This window comes from Delphinus delphis, chromosome 8, assembly GCF_949987515.2.
Source record: "Delphinus delphis chromosome 8, mDelDel1.2, whole genome shotgun sequence".
Lineage (NCBI taxonomy): Eukaryota > Metazoa > Chordata > Mammalia > Artiodactyla > Delphinidae > Delphinus > Delphinus delphis.
Genome location: NC_082690.1, coordinates 15923160 through 15939517, shown reverse-complemented (window position 1 = coordinate 15939517; position 16358 = coordinate 15923160). Strand labels below are relative to the sequence as shown.

The window sequence follows — 16358 nt, the reverse complement described above, 5'->3', positions numbered from 1 at the left end:
TTGATTTGCTTAAACTGCTATTCACTTAATGCCTATTCCTAGGCCAAGTTCCTTATCTCTGCCTATGCTCAGTCTGCCTTCTCTCTTTCATATTTCAAGGACAGCAGGATAACCTGAAAGATAAGAGCATTTTATTTGTAAAATCTTTGCCAACCAACTTTAAGAATGAAAGAAAATAATTCTATTGCTATCTCAAAAGAACATCTTTTAAGCCTTCCTCCCAACCTGAGCATCCTGGGATCCCAGGAATTCCAGAGATTCTAACTCACATCCCCACAGTAGCGTAGATGCATAATTAATTTCCATGGGAAGGAACTCTGACACAGGCATTAGCCATTTAACGACCATGGCAGTGCTTTCTGGCAGAGAGGGCAGTAAGATGTGCGCTGTCTCCGAATCAAGCTGTGAGGCAGGCAAGGCCGCCAAGTGGCTGACAGTGATCCCTCCTTCTCAGATGGGGCAGAGAAGCCAGCTCAGCCGTGAAACAGAGTGACATGGGAGGTGTCTCAGCTGAAGGTTAATGTCTCTGCATCTCCTGCTTGGGAGGTGGAGTTGGATGGAGGGGTGAATGCTTTCTTGCCTTCAGCTAGAGCTTTAAAATGCTGTGAGGAGAGAGAGGGAATGTGAAGGATTGAGGACATACTAGTTACTACATTTTAGCAAGAACTAACCTTGCTTCCTGCTTCCATTCATTAGGCCACTTGGTTCTCCTGTGAGAATGAGTGTCCACTGTAGATCCTTACCTAGCCTTGTCTAAGGCCCACATTGCTTCTACTTCCCCTTCCTTTACAAGCCCCACCCCTGCCTGCTTTGCAGTTCCCTTCGTTATGGGGAAGGGTGATGGTAACTCCAGGCAGAGACATTCTCCATTGTCACAGGACAGAATCACAGCAGACCCAAAATAGTGGCGACAGCAGCAGTCCTCACTACAGCTTAAGTCAATCTCCAATGCTGGTCTTACCTGTGAGTTCTTGAATTCCGAGTAGAGGGAAAAGAGCAGGTGGAGGGACTGAATCCGACTCTTGTAGATGGGGATATCTAGGATGGCTGAAATCAAGAACTCCCGTGAGCAGAAATAAACAAAAATCCGGAAGCTATGGGGCATTTCTGTTTAGGATGGCCAGTCCCCTCCCAGACGGGATGTGTGACTATAACTCTGGGGGTTAAATACCCAGCAGGTAGTCATATAAACCCAAATACCACCCTCGCGTGCTGCCAAATAGCACAACGGGCTTAAAGTAAAGGCTGCAACTCAGAGTGAACCGGCCTTTTCAACAGCCCACAATGACTTTATCCAGAGATGGGGGTCAAGGAAGGGATGGAAGGGCTCACCACAGATCATGTCTATGTACTGTGCCAGGCTGCAGTCAGTCTCTGCTGTGGGCAGGCTCACCTAGGAGGGGCACGGGATGGACCCGAGTCAAAAGGCTGAAATTTCAGTGGTCCTAGCATCACTCACTCTCTCTGAAGCAAAAGAGCTCCGAGCATAAGGGGTGACATGGGCTGAATTGTGTTCCCCCAAAATTCATATGTTTTAAGTCCTAACCTCTAAGTGCCTCAGATCATGTGCCTATATTTGCAGATATGGTCGTAAAAAAGAGAAGTTAAAATGAGGTCATTAGGGTGAATCCTAATCCAGTATGACTGGAATCCTTATAAGAAGAGGAAATTAGGACCTAGACACATACAGAGGGAAGACCATGTGAAGACACAGGGAGGAGACAGCCAAGGAGAAAGGGTCTAAAAGAAATCAACTCTGCTGACAATTTGATCTCCAACTTCTAGCTTCCAGAGTGTGAAAAAATAAATTTCTGTTGCTTAAGCCACCCAGTCTGTGGCACTTTGTTACGGCAGCCCTAGCAAATAATACAACGTGCCTTTTCTTTTCCCCCTGATCAGTAAAATGGTTATACTCATTAACCACCAAAGTAGCATATGATATAACAGGACCAAAATATTTTATAAGTAAAATATACTGCCATGCAGTCTTCCTGTGTGTATTTGTGAAGAAGAAACTGGACCCAAGTTATGGCCAAGTATTTATAGTTACTTGGTGTTAGAAGGCCTAATGGTCCTTGGACACCACAGGAACAGAAAAAAATGACATGACATCTCAGCAGGCTCCAGATCTAAACTAATATTGTAAGTTTAAAAACCACTGGCTTCTTAAAAATTTTTTGTTCTCTTTTTACAAAAATCAGAGTAGATGGTTCTGCAATTTCCTTTTTCCATGTAACAACATGTCATTGGTATTTCTCTGTATCAGAGCAAAATAAGGCCAAATGATACTCCATTGTGTATTTCACTGAATGGATGTACTACAATCCATCTATTCAATTCCCTAATCAAACAGTTTTCTTCAGCTATAGCTTTAAAATGCTGTGAGAAAAGAGATTGTTTTCAAATTTTTTGCTTTTACAACAATTTCTCAATAAACATGTACCGAAAACTCTGTCTTCATGGAGCTTATATTTTAGTAGGGAGAAACAAAAGACAAAATTAGTAAGGTATACAGTATGTTAGAAGGTAAGTAGCATGGAGAAAAAGCAGGGAAAGAGCTTGGGGAACGTGGTGAAGCAATTTTAAGCACCGTGGCCAGGAAGGACCTGTTATCATCTTTGCTCAGTTTTCTTTTCTTGATATGTAAGAGCTTTTTGCTTGGACAGTAATGTCACATATATATGTAAGTAACTTTTTTTCTTCTTGGCCGCACCACGTGGCATGCGGGATCTTAGTTCCACGATCAGGGCTCGAACCCGTGTCCCCTGCATTGAGAGCGTGGAGTCTTAACCATTGGACCGCCAGGCAAGTCCTGTATAGTTTTATTTTTGTTTTAACTGTTTAATTCATTTAGAATTCCTATATGCATATGGTTGAGGCTTAGATCTATTTAATTTTTCTCAAATGGCTGGTCAATCATCTCATCACAACCCATCCTATCTCTAATCATTTAATTCCAAACTAGTTTTTTTTTTTTTTCTTTTGGCCACGCAGCACGTGGGATACTTAGTTCCCCGACCAGGGATCGAAGCCACGCCCCCTGCATTGGAAGTGCGGAATCTTAACCACTGGACTGCCAGGGAAGTCCCTCTAATCATTTAAAATAACCATCTTTCTTATACAACAAATTTCTACATTTACATGGGTTTGTTTCTGGATTGTTATGTGCTGCTGATCTATTTCTATTCCTAACCAGTACATTATTGTTTTATTTACTACAGCTTTATAATGTGTTTCTAATGTCTGACAGGGCAAATCCTCATTTTTTCCCTAAAATTTTCATGATTAGTCTTAAAAATTGATTCTCTCAGATAAACTTTGTTACCGAATTTTCAGTTTCTAAAACAGTGCAGTTAAAATCCTAATTGAAACGGCCTTCCATTTCCACGGTGAACTGGGGAGGACTGACAGTGCTGAGCGATTGACCCCTCCCTTCCAGGAACATGGCTTGACTCCTCATTCACTCAGAGCTTGTGTCTGCCCTTCACTAAAGTTTTATAATTGGTTTTCAAAAGAGTCTTGACAATTTCTTATTAAATATATTCCTGGGCACTTTTTAAAAATTTAGGATCATTATGAATAGGACTTCAGCTTCTTAGAATAGCATATACACCTCTGTGGAAAAGGTGGAGTCTAAAGTGATAACACAAAAAGTACATATGTTCATCAAAAGGTATGTACTCATAGTAGTAGGACAATAATATTACAGAGTAATTTGTAATATCCCCAAACTGGAAGCTACCCAAATGGCTATCATAGAATGGATATATTCAAACAATGGAATACCATACAGTTGTGAGAACAAATATATAACCATGATGTCTGAACAATATGGATGACTCTCCATATGGATGAACAATATAGATGAGCAAATAAGACACAAAGGAACATGATTATATTTAGATAAAATACAAAACTGGCAAACCTAGGGAGTTTCCTGGTGGCCTAGTGGTTAGGATTCCGGCTTTCACTGATTCCAGGTTCAATATCTGGTCGGGGAACTGAGATCCCGCAAGCCATGTGGCATGGCCAAAAAACAAACAAAAAAAACCACAAAAAACCAGGCAGACCTAATCTGTGCTATTAGAAGTCAGGAAAATAGTCACGTTGGGAGGTGGAAGCCTGAGGGGCTTCCAGGATGCCAGAGATGTTCTGTTTTTTTGATCTGATGTGTTGGTTACACAAAGGTGTTCAGTTGGTGAAAGTTAACCAACACTTATATGTATGTTTCTGATTTTGTATTATACTTCAATTTAAAAGTTAATGATAATAGTAATACAAGAAGAGAGAAAACACTGGGCCCTAGAATGAATGCCACACTTTCTTAGCTCTTGCTACCTTCCACTCACCTTTCCCAAAAGCTCTTCAAACTCTGGAGACCATTCCTGCATCAGCATGTCAATATCGGGCATAGGCCTACAAGTAAACGTGAATAGAGAACATGGGCAGGTATCAGCAATCTCTGCATCAGGATATTCTAGACTGAAGGGAGATTCTCAGTCTGGCACATTAGGATTTCAGGAGAACATAGACTGGGTGGGCCAAACTTACCCAGGACCTGGGGTTTGGAGAAGCTGGCTAAGTAATAATACCAGATAAATCATAATCTTTATGTCCACACTCTTAGCCAGTAGCAGCCAGGATCCGTAGATCCTCAGGTTGATATATCTCAAATACGTCCCAGCCTTGGGACCCCCTTCTCAGAAGCAATGGCTTCACAGGTGGTGAAAGTTACCATGGGTTACTACAGTGAAGAATGTACTATTTCTTACCTGGTGTAGTGCACAGTCGCAGGGGGCTTGGAGCGGTGTAATTCAGAGATGCTCTCTATCCATGTGTCAATGGCTTTGGGATTCTTTTCTGCATCTTCCAGGCTCTTTACTTTCATATGTTGCTAGAAAAATAAGGGGAAAGCCTGGCTGATGGCACTGAAGAATGTTCTTTTGTTTTTCTAGAATTTTTTTAAAAATAAATTTATTTATTTTTGGCTGTGTTGGGTCTTTGTTGCTGTGCGTGGGCTTTCTCTAGTTGGGGCAAGTGGAGGCTACTCTTTTGTTGCGGTGCACAGGTTTCTCATTGCGTTGGCTTCTCTTGTTGCAGAGCATGGGCTCTAGGCACGCGGGCTTTAGTAGTTGTGGCACACGGGCTCAGCAGTTGTGGCTCATGTGTTCTAGAGGACAGGCTCAGTAGTTGTGGCACACGGGCTTAGTTGCTCCGCGGCATCTGGGATCTTCCCGGACCAGGGCTTGAGCCTGTGTCCCCTGCATTGGCAGGCGGATTCTTAACCACTGCGCCACCAGGGAAGCCCCTGAAGGATGTTTTTTCTGTTGTTGTTGTTTTTTTTTTTTTGCAGTACGCGGGCCCCTCACTATTGTGGCCTCTCCCGTTGCGGAGCACAGGCTCCGGATGTGTAGGCTCCGGATGCGCAGGCTCAGCGGCCATGGCTCACGGGCCCAGCCGCTCCGCGGCATGTGGGATCTTCCCAGACCGGGGCACGAACCCGTGTCCCCTGCATCGGCAGGCGGACTCTCAACCACTGCGCCACCAGGGAAGTCCTGAAGGATGTTTTTACTCTTGTTTTTACAGAGTGCCTCATCATATGCTGCTATTTCGTATTCAAGGTAGCTGCTGAAAAGGGAAGCCTGCCAGGAGCCAAATGAAGATTATAGGAAACCTGATAAAATCTTCTGGAGCCAGGGGAAGGGGGCAGGTCAATAGGACAGGAATGACCACAATAAGATACCATTTCACACCTACTAGGATGGCTAGAATAAAAAAGACAGACAATACCAAGTGTTGGCGAGGATGTGGAAAAACTGGAACTCTTAATTCATTGCTGGTGGGATTGTAAAATGATTCAGCCACTCTGGAAAACAGTTTGGCAGTTCCTCAAAATATTAAACAGTTTCCATATGGCTCAGCAACCCCACTGCTACCTATATACGCAAGACAACAATATATGTGCATGCAACAACTTGTATACGTTCATAGATGCAGAATTAATAGAAATGGAAACAACTGGTAAATGGATAGACAAAATATGGTATGTCCATACAATGGAATATTACTCAGCCATAAAAAAGGAATGAAGTAGTGACCAGGGTTTAAGAGCAGGGGAAATGAGGAGAGGAGTGACTACTAATGGGCATGGGGTTTCTCTTTGTTTTGTTTAGGTTTTTGGCCCCACCTCACAGCTTGTGGGATCTTAGTTCCCCCACCAGGGATTGAACCCGGGCTCACCACTGTGAAAGTGCTGAGTCCTAACCACTGGACCACCAGGGAATTCCCAAGGGGGTTCTTTTTGGAATAATGAAAATGTTCTTAAATAGTGGTGATGGTTGTACAGCTCTGTGAATATACTAAAAGTCACTGAATTGTACAAGTTAAAAGGGTGAATTTCATGGTAGGTAAATAATATCTTAATACAATTGTTACTGAAAAAAATAGGGCTGGTTGAAACCATAGCCATCCCTTTTAATAGGCAGTAAGTCAACTGTTCAAATACTAGCAAGGCTTCTACTCTCGGCCCCCTGGAGCTGGGGCCTGTGCTAGGCTAGTATCTTACTGTGACGTTGTGCTGTTTGGAATTCTCTGTTAACCAAAGTGAGAGCACTGTAGGGTCCGACTGCTTTGTAGAAGGCTCATCCAATACCAGTAGGCCAAGGCTGTCAGGCTTTCCATCAGGACGTGGAACCTGGTTAGGAGAAAGGTAAGAAAGCAGAGAAAAAAACATGGGAGGGATCTAAAAAGGTACACTTGCTTCCAATAAGCTGAAGAGGAAGAACTCTTCTGGTTCATCATTATTTCTAGTATTAAAAAGCATGCCTGTATATCATGCTGTACTAAAGTACTACCTAGAAAAAAATACATGATCTATAGGACCTTAGGTATAAAGCTTAAGTCATGGATAACCAGGAGGCAGATACATGACAAATTTTTAACACCTAGTGAGATAATCAATTATTACCTAATAGCAATAAGTATAATTTGGAGTTGAGAGCAAGTTAAGAACTCCAGTGAAATGAAGAGTATATATTAAGGTAGCTATTGGTAGTCAGGGAAATTAGTGGAACTGTTAGAGTGATAGAGGGGTCAGAAGAAACACCTAAGGAGTCAGTTTTAGGATGTTCTGACTGTACCTTTAAGAATGCATCAATATCCCCGACAGCTGGGATAAACTCAGGAATGAAAGGTTTCAGTTTGTGGTCCAGGTCAATCAACTGAGGTGTATACCTAGGAGATATTGCCACGGGAAGGTGGAAACTGTCAGAGAAACTTACTTTATTATTCAGGCTGAAAAAACCTAAGGGGAATGGCCATGTTTCAGACTAGAGGAAGGAAAGGGCAAGGCAGGGCTGGGGATTACGGTGGGAGGGCCTGGTACTCACCTACTGATGTACTGGAAGAGTTCCTTAATCTCAGCAGAAACTGGCAAATGCTCATAATCTGCAGGATCATAGGCACTGGGGAAAGGAAAATGTGGTTCAAGGTAGCCAGAGAAGAGCAAGGGTTGCTGAGCCCTGGTTCAGCCCGGGTGTTACTCTGGCCACAGGGCATATGACTCTGGACCTAGTTTCTGCTCCACCCACATCTGCGTTTTCTGAGCAGCTTGCAAGGTAACTTTAAAAGTGATTATAATTAGCTCTCAGCTATCTCTGACAATGAAGAACAGAGCTACAGAAAATCCAAAACATAATTTAAAAAAATTTTAGAAAGTAGCAGAAATTGTTTTCCCTTTTTTTTTGAATGAAGGGGATGAAGAGAAAAGATGGAATGAGATCTTAATTTCTGACATGAAAATGGTTTACCCCAAGAAAAAAAGGAATTTTTACAAAGATGTTTTTCAGTGTTATTTATAAAAGTAAAAAATTAGAAACAAAATGTCCAACACTTGAGAGATGGTTGGATATGTCAAGATGAATACCGCAGTTATTAAAAATACTTGTATTAATACATGAAACGTATACAGTAAAAAAGTAGTAGAGTACATATTAATGACTATAATTAAGTAAAATGTAATGAATTGACAAAGTATATAAGTGACTAGGAAAGTTATTTAAGGTTCTTCTGGGAAGAGTTGCTTAACAAAAAAACTAAATAGTTTATATTTCCCCAGATTATAATTTATGGAAGTAGAATCATGAAGTAAACTGGGAAGCATGAAAAGTCAGTCTGGTATTAAACATTTGCCTAATTTACTTAGTGTCTACCTTCAGGTGGATAATTCAAAGGTAACTTTTTATTTTTATTAAACTACTTCATTGAATAAAGTATGCATGCACATGATCGGAAATAAAAGGTACAAAATGTATTCAGTGGAAAGTTATGTCCCCTTCCACCCCTGTTCCCTTACCACCAAGTTCCCCTCCCAAGAGTAATCAGTATTATTAGTTCCTAGGGCAGCCTAGAGATAGCTTATGTAACATTTGTTTTATACACGTGATAGCACAGCCTAAAGACTTCTATACCTTTTTAAAATGTAACAGTGTCCCTTGGAGATTGTTCTTTACAGTGCATAGAGTGCTGCCTCATACTTTTTAATGGCTAGAAAGAATTCTACTGATTGGCTACACCAGTTAATTGTATTTTAAATGAATGGGCTTTAGAATCTACTTTGATTAAAACATACAAGGGTGGGTCATGATTAATCTAGCACCAGAGCTGGAATATGGTGAGGAGAATTTTTACTGAAGCATCATGCAGGAACATTTTGCCTCAATACAGGGTTCCGGATGCACCTATTCTCTACCCGTCCTAAAAGGGTCTGAGCCTAAAATAGAAATGTTCCTGTGCATGCATGTTTTCCTTGCTAAATAGAAATGCTTTGGTATGTGTATAAATTTATCTTCTCTTCCCTAGAATGTGAACTCCTTGAAGTCAGAGACCATCAGTTAAACTGACTCAGCAAATCCTCATGAAATCCCTGAGCCCACAAGTGTTTCCGATAGTGCAAGTGACATCACAGGATTCGGGCAGTAGAGCCGAAAAAGAAGGAAAACTCATTACACTGGGTTTCTGAGCATCTGATAATCCTAAATAGAGGAGATCAAAAGAGCTGCTGGAATTTCACTTCTCAGTGACGTCCTCCTGTCCAGTGTTTTGAAGGAGGCGTTTTCCTCCTTGGCAAGGGGGCTTTTCTCACCCTTCAAGAGGGGCCCCATGCTCTTCATCATCATCATCGTCATCATCAGAATCAGTTTCAGATGAGTCATCATCGTCGTCATCATCGTTTTCACTAAAGCCCCGCTGAGGAGTGGGCTGCGAGGTCTTCTTTTTCTCCTGAGATAGGGCAGGAGATAGAAAGGTCCAGGTAAGGAGAAATTTAGTGTACCTTTACCCAGTTCTCTCCTAGTGCTCTAACCAGAACCCTCCCGCCTGACACCAATTCACTGGAAAGAGAAGGAAGCACTCCCAAGAAGGGCCTCGAGAACCTTCTTCTGCTCCTCCTTAGCTACTGAGTCCCCACTTTCTATAACCATGGTCTCTTCCTCTGCTCGAGGCTTGGGTATAAATTTTATCGAATACGTATCTCTTTTACCTATTACTTAGGAGATTCTGAGAACTCTGCATAAACTTTATCCAGTCAGCTTCAACTCTAAAACTGAGGGACTTCTGAAGAAGAAAGCAACTCTAAATATAATAGTTATTTTGGGAAGAAATGGGGGAAGATGAAGTAGGGAAGACACACTTTAGGGAATCTTAATACTCACAGAGATCACAGGGAGGAAATCTAGTATTTAATTTGCAAGACTGCCCAGGGTAAGCTGCTTGTAACTATCAAAAGAAGAAAGTTCATAATCAACCCCGGGCCTGGATTCTGACCAGCAGTTCCGGAGACTGTGGGTTTTCCCTTTCCATTCAATGGGTATCTGACCTATGCATGGTTCCCCTCCCTTCCCCCGTAAGTTAAATGCAATGACTGTACATTATATCTCAAGATAAGAGACTCTTCTGTCCTTGGCATTACGACCTACCTTTCTGGGCTTCTGGTTCTAGATGCACCACCCCACCCTCAAGCTGACGAGAAGGGGTAAGGTGGTGCTTGGGCTTGCCGGGGCAGTTGGGACAGGGTCCATGTCTTTGACTTTAGGGCCTGGAGCCTGTGGCATGCCCTCACTTAGGACCTAAAGGGTGGCCAATTGGCCCCCTTTAAAAATAGGTTTTTCAAGCTTGGTTTCCATATGCCATATGGCTTACACTGAGGTTAAGAGATGATTGGTTCTAGTTTTTTGAATTATTTAATGTTTCTTTTACATTAAAGCAGCTACTGACATATAAAACTGTGACACATTACAGGACATCAAAAACTTCTTTGGGTTACATTCTCCTCTAAGCATAACACAGATTTATTATACATAGATAAAAATATATTTTAACTAATCTGTAACATGTGAGACTGATGACACAGTTGCAGAATATGCCTTATTGGTATACAATTGGTAAGAATCTCCCACAGTGTTCTTTCCTAATTCAAAATCTGCCCAAATTATTCTTGGTCACATGGGAAGCAGTCTGGCAAGGAGAGATTTTTAAGAATATCGTCAGCTCAAAGATTATTCAAAAGTGGATCCTATCTGCTGATTCTGGGTGCATATTAAATTGGAAAGATAAATGAGCCTTGAATATTGACTACATCATGATGAAAACTAGAAAAATTTAGGGTGAATATACAAAATTAGGAGGTCAATTTAGGAAAATTGTTCACTTTTCTTTTGTCTGCTTCTTCAAAGTAGTGCTTTGCAAAATCTCTGACCTATGGGAGAAGACTTTATATACCACAGACAAGATGCCAAAAAATGACTTTGTAGGTAAGATGTCAAACAGCACACTAGTCACAAGGTGGGGCTATCTTAAAACATGACCTTTTAGACTTTCTATGAAATCCATCTCTGTTGCTACAGCTTTCTGCATTACTTCAAATATTCTCCTTCACCTGAGTTTTCAAAACGCCTGTTCTTGGAGGACGATTAAAACATAACCATTGGACCATGTGCTAAGCCTAAACACAGGGGCTGTTAGACAGTGCACGTGTGCAAATTTAAGGCGTCTTCTCATCCCACTTTCAGAAACGGTGATTATCTTGGTTCATAGAATAACACCAAACATCTGGGCCTTAAGACTTCAAAACTAAAGTGTCTTTCACAAAATACTAGCAGTATCACAAATGTTGACAGTGAACCAATGCCACGATCAATCATTCCAAACTTTCTTTATCATAAGAATGACTTGGAGTGCTTGCTCAAAATATACATTTGCAGGCTTTTACCTTCAAGATTCTGATTAGGCAGTTCTGGGTGGGGACTGGAAATGTTTTTCTAAATTTTTTTTAAAAATTATTTATTTATTTATTGGCCATGCCACGTGGCATGTGAGATCTTAGTTCCCCGACCAGGGGATCGAACCCGTGCCCCCTGCAGTGGAAGCAGAGTTCTAACCACTGGACCACCAGGGAATTCCTATCTGTTTTTTTTTTAAATAGTACCCCAGTTGATTATTATGACTAGAAAAGTTTGTGAAACACTGGCCTGTGTTATATGAAATTTCTCACCAAAACATCAGCTATAACAGTAAGCTTTATTGCAGAAGGAGAGTCAAAATCTTAATGCTCTTGCCTCGTGACTGTCCTCCACCAGCTCAAAGGAACCCAATCACTGGAGGTGAGTATTTAAGAAATGTTTGCTACTGAACTAGTGTCATTTCAAACTAACTACTAAAAATTCAAAGCAGAAATTTCACAAGAAGCTGTGGGTTATACTGCACCTTGTTATTTTCCTCTTCGTACTCATCACTGCTGTTGTCAGCCATAGTCTTGTTAGGAAGATGGGTGGAACGACGAAGTCCTTGGAAGAAAAGTTTTCCCTTTAGGTTATTGTTTTTTGGGGTTTCTAAAAAATATTTATTTGGTTGCGCTGTGTCTTAGTTGTGGCAGGGGGGCTCCTTAGTTGTGGCACGCAAACTCTTAGTGGCAACATGCATGTGGGATCTAGTTCCCTGACCAGGGCTCGAACCCAGGCCCCCTGCATTGGGAGCATGGAGTCTTAACCACTCTGCCACCAGGGAAGTCCCTAGGTTATTGTTAAAATGATTTTCAAAGACAGATATTTTTCATTTATAATATTTTATGCTCTAACCATTTTATGAAACAGGGTTTATAAGAATATCTAGCTGAAAGACAGGAAACTGAATTCTAGTCATGGCTCTGTCAATTCAATTTGAGATATACTTACTAAGTATTACTATGCTTAAGGCATTAGGTTAGACATTATACTAACTGATTATCTGCCATTACATAAATAGCATAAAATCCGCCCTTAGTTTACATATGGTGAAATGAGGTTAGTAATTAGTTAGTAATTAGTAAAGCAAAAGGAGTGCTGGATTTATAGTCAGAAGACTGGGTTTATAGGACAACTCTATCAGGTGGACAAAATGACTTAACCTCTCTGAGTCTCAGTATTCCCACTTCTAAATGGGGTCAGTAATATTTCTCAGTCAGGATTGTTGTAAGGATCAATTGAAAACAATTTTATGTGGAAGGAAATGACCTACTTCCTGGCAAATAGTAGTCACAAATATGAATCTGAATCACTGTCTATAAGATAAAAGCAATAAAATATTCTGAACAATTAAAAGCATAACCAGATGTAAGATATTATTAACTGGCATGAAAACATGTTCAATGATTTCTAAGTCAAGTGAATGCCCACTAAACACCATTTTTCTCCTTTTAAATTGCCTAAACTGAAAGCAAATTATAATGTCCACGGCTGGCAAGATTATAAATGTGCTCAAGTCAAAAACCTGGGTGTCAGGGGACTCCCCTGGTGGTCCAATGGGGAAGACTCCGAGCTCCCAGTACACAGGGCTCCAGTTCAACGCCCGGTCAGGGAACTAGATCCCGCATGCTGCAACTAAGAAGCCTGCGTGCAGCAGCTAAAAGTTCACATGCTGCAACTAAGACCCAGCACAGCCCAAACAAATAAATAAATAAATATTAAAAAACCAAAAAAACCTGGGTGTCAGGTAACTAACAAGGACCTACTATATAGCACAGGGAACTATACTCAGTATTTTCTAATAACCTATAAGGGAAAAGAATCTGAAAAAGAATATATGAATAAATAAATATAACTGAATTACTGTGCAATACATCTGAAAGTAACACAACATTGTAAATCAACTATACTTCAATAAATAAATATGTATGACAGGCATTAAAAAATTAAAAATTAATTAAAAATTTAAAACAAAAAAATAAGTAGGTCAATGACCTGGTTAAAAAAAAAAAAACACCTGTGCGTCTAGGTATACATACACCAAAAGACTGAAAGCAGGGACTCAAACAGATACTTGTACACCAATGTTCATAGCAGCATATTCACAATTGCCAAAACCACCCAAGTGTCCATCGACAGACAAATGGATAAACAAAATGTGGTTATACAAACAATGGAATATTATTCAGCCATAAAAAGGAAGGAAATTCTAACACATGCTACAGCATGAATGAACCTTGAAAACATTAAGCTACGTGAAATAAGCCAGACAGGAAAGGACAAACACTGTATGATTCTGCTTATGCAGTACCTACAATAGGTAAATTCATAGAGGCAAGGCAGAATAGAGGTTACCAGCAGCTGGGGGGCGGGGGGGAGGGGAGGGGAATAGAGAGTTATTGTTTAATAATAACTGTTCAGGATGATGAAAAAGTTCTGGAAATAGTAGATACTTATGCAACAACACGAATGTACTTAATGCTACTGAATTGTACACTTCAACATGGTTAAAATGGTAAATTTTATATTAGGCAAGTTTACCACAATAAACAAACAACCCTGGATGTCATCCTTGATTCCTAACTCAAGAGCTAAATCCAATCCATCAGCAAGTCTCAGTGATTCTACTACAACAATACCTCTAGCATTTGCCAACTCTCTCTATTCTCAACTTCCTCCCCACATCCAAGCCACTGTCACACCTCAACTCAGCAATGGCGACAGTCCTTCTAACTGGCTCCTTGCTTTCACCTTTGCACCCTTCAATCCATGCCATGCATAACAGCAGTATGGCTTCTAAAGCCCTGCTTGTTATACCTCCTGACTACCTCTGAGGTTACTCTCTCCTACCATATGCTGGTCTCTTTCAAGTCTTCAAAGTAACCCAAGTTCTTTCTGGCCTCACGTCCTTTTCACATTTCACTAGGGGCTCCCTCTTCCTGGCCTACTTTTCCTCTGTGTCTAAATCCTTCTCACCTTTCAGTTTCAACCATCACCTCCTTAGGTCTTCCCTGACCCCTCCATCAAAAGTAGATCCCACTCCTCACCAGTATTCTCCATAACATCAAACTCTTTGCTTCCCATCAATGCACTTAACACATTTGTAATTGTGTTTCTTTATTCATTTGGCATCTGTCTCCCATAATTACAGGCATCAGGATGGCAGGGTCAGTGTCTCTTTTAATACTGTATACCTGGGAATTCCCTGGCGGTCCAGTGGTTAGGACTCTGAGCTCTCCCTGCCGAAGACCTGGGTTCAATCCCTGGTCGGGAAACTCAAATCCCACAAGCCACGCGGCATGGCCAAAACAAAGAAACAAACAAAAAACTGTATACGTAGTGCCAAGCATAAGGCTGACAGATAATAGGCATTCAAAAAATGTTTGTTGAACAAATGATGGTGTCAAGTCCTCTAAAAATATTCTGTTGAGGTTTCAATTGGAATTGCAGGTTAAGGATAGGTAACTGAAGCATCTTCAGAACTGAGCAAAAGAGTTTTGATAAATTAAACAAACATGAACCCCCGGCAGACTGTGGGCAGAACAGTATCATGAAGTAAATGGCGATGGGGAACACTGGTTAGGTTGATGGAAGATCCTGCAATCTGGGTGGCTGTGTTTTCTCCCCCCTTAACTATTTGGAAAACAGAAGCAATGGCAAGTAACTTGACTCTGAAAGCCAACATCTGCTAACAGAAAATAGAAAATTCTTGGGGACAATCATGAATCCATCCTGCAACCCTCAAGGCGGTACCTACCAGGGTCAAACGTATTCTCCATGTGGTAATAGACAATTGTTTTGTTTCTGTTTCTAAGAAAGTACGGCTAAGTTCTAAGCTACATGCCATTCTAAGCTACATGTCATTCATGTGAGATAAACAGTTTTGATTCTCATGGTTTATTTGGAGATTTTTTTTTTTTACAAATTTTGGTTTGTTTTTAGTAACCGCTGACTTACAATTGCAAAACAAACAAAACAAAGAGAAAAACAAAAAACAACCATTTCTTTCCTCTTCATGCCTCTCTTACCTTTGTGTCTTGTGGTTGGAGCATAAATACTCGCAACATCTTCAGGGTTGTTAATCTCTAGACGCTCATCATATGTCTGGTTTTCAACGGTCTTGGTCTAAGCAAAAGGAAATATGAACAGAGCTCCTATCACGGGACATTAAGCACTCTGTGGGGAGGTGGATTCCAAACCAGCATTGGTTCCTCTTCCTTACCCAAGACACCAGTTTTACCTGAAACCTTCACCATACCCCCCCCCCCCATTCAAACTTTCCTTAAGGCTTCTTGGCCCCAGGTCAAGCAGTTAAGTCATTCTGCTGCAGCCCTTATTTAGGAACTGCTGGCAGGCTGGCTGAGGAACGAGGGAATCGTGGAGAGAAACGACAGCCAACTTCTGAAGCAGCTCCCCAAAGCTGTAAGATACCCGCGCAAGGGCAAAACAGTATTTGTCTGTAGATAATGGCTGTCTCCTCCGGTTCGATCAGTTTCGCAAGGCGGCCGGAGCTTCTCAGGGGAGGCTGTAGAGGCTCTAGAAAGAGTTCTGTCTCTGGGGTTACCTGGGAGGGAGGGGCGTTCCCCGAAGACAGGGTAAACTCCAGCCTCTTGGTCCCACCCAATAATCCCGAAAGCATCACCCTCACCCCCACCACACCACCCCCGTCTTGTATGTCGGATCCCACTTAAGTTTCTTGGGGAGTAAAGGAAGCAGGATGGTTGGTGATGGCGTGAAGGAAGGAGGGAAAGAACAGTTGTCAAGAAGATGGGAAGAGGTGGAGGGGAGATGGGGAGAGGGAAGGGGAGTCCTTTCTATTCCTCTACGGTGGGAGAAAGAGAGATCTCTTTCTGCTAGGGTGAGTACGAATTACCTGTAGCCCCTCTGAATCCGTCTCCTCTGTGGAAAGAACCCCAGCCTAGGGCTGGGGTCTCACTCCAATCTCAGGCCAGGCCACTTCTACTTGGAAGAAGGCCAAGGGCTTCTACTCGGAGCAACCGGCCTGTTGTCAGTCGCTAAGCAAGAAAAAAAGGAGAGAAAGAAAAAATCGCGATACTTTCTTTCACTCTCGTGAGACCTTCT

At 41.6% G+C, this 16358-nt stretch overlaps 2 protein-coding genes across 4 annotated transcripts in view; one reads left to right on the top strand and one right to left on the bottom strand.

Moving 5' to 3' along the window:
- The window catches only part of TMEM25 (transmembrane protein 25), a 21771-nt gene extending 12625 nt beyond the window's left edge, over positions 1 to 9146 (top strand). For both annotated transcript variants that reach the window (XM_060017852.1, XM_060017855.1), the window contains one exon: positions 8860 to 9146. In XM_060017852.1, coding sequence (XP_059873835.1) covers positions 8860 to 8861 — 2 coding nt within the window. In that variant the 3' untranslated portion in view covers positions 8862 to 9146. The remainder of the gene's footprint in view (positions 1 to 8859) is intronic.
- Positions 115 to 16358, bottom strand: IFT46 (intraflagellar transport 46). 2 transcript variants are annotated; one of them, XM_060017864.1, is made up of 12 exons: positions 16150 to 16187; positions 15305 to 15401; positions 11761 to 11840; positions 9143 to 9279; positions 7389 to 7463; positions 7140 to 7233; positions 6566 to 6694; positions 4773 to 4894; positions 4350 to 4416; positions 1333 to 1393; positions 962 to 1047; positions 115 to 602 (listed from the first exon to the last, which is right to left on the bottom strand). In XM_060017864.1, the coding sequence occupies exons 3-12, from the start codon at positions 11803 to 11805 to the stop codon at positions 507 to 509; spliced, it is 912 nt and encodes a 303-aa protein (XP_059873847.1). In that variant the 5' UTR covers positions 11806 to 11840; positions 15305 to 15401; positions 16150 to 16187; the 3' UTR covers positions 115 to 506. The 2 variants fall into 2 exon arrangements, with proteins under 2 accessions (XP_059873847.1, XP_059873846.1); XM_060017863.1 differs by lacking the exon at positions 11761 to 11840 and having other exon boundaries at positions 16150 to 16358.

Bases quoted from the DNA above. Each gene is read 5' to 3' on its own strand.
- IFT46 (XM_060017864.1), bottom strand. From the start codon at position 11,805: ATGGCTGACAACAGCAGTGATGAGTACGAAGAGGAAAATAACAAG. The intron at 4,895-6,565 runs GTAAGATACTAG...TTATTTTTCTAG, and splicing joins CCAAACAGCACAACGTCACA to CAACATATGAAAGTAAAGAG. The intron at 1,394-4,349 runs GTGAGTGGAAGG...TGCCCCTCCTAG, and splicing joins TTGAAGAGCTTTTGGGAAAG to GTGAGCCTGCCCACAGCAGA.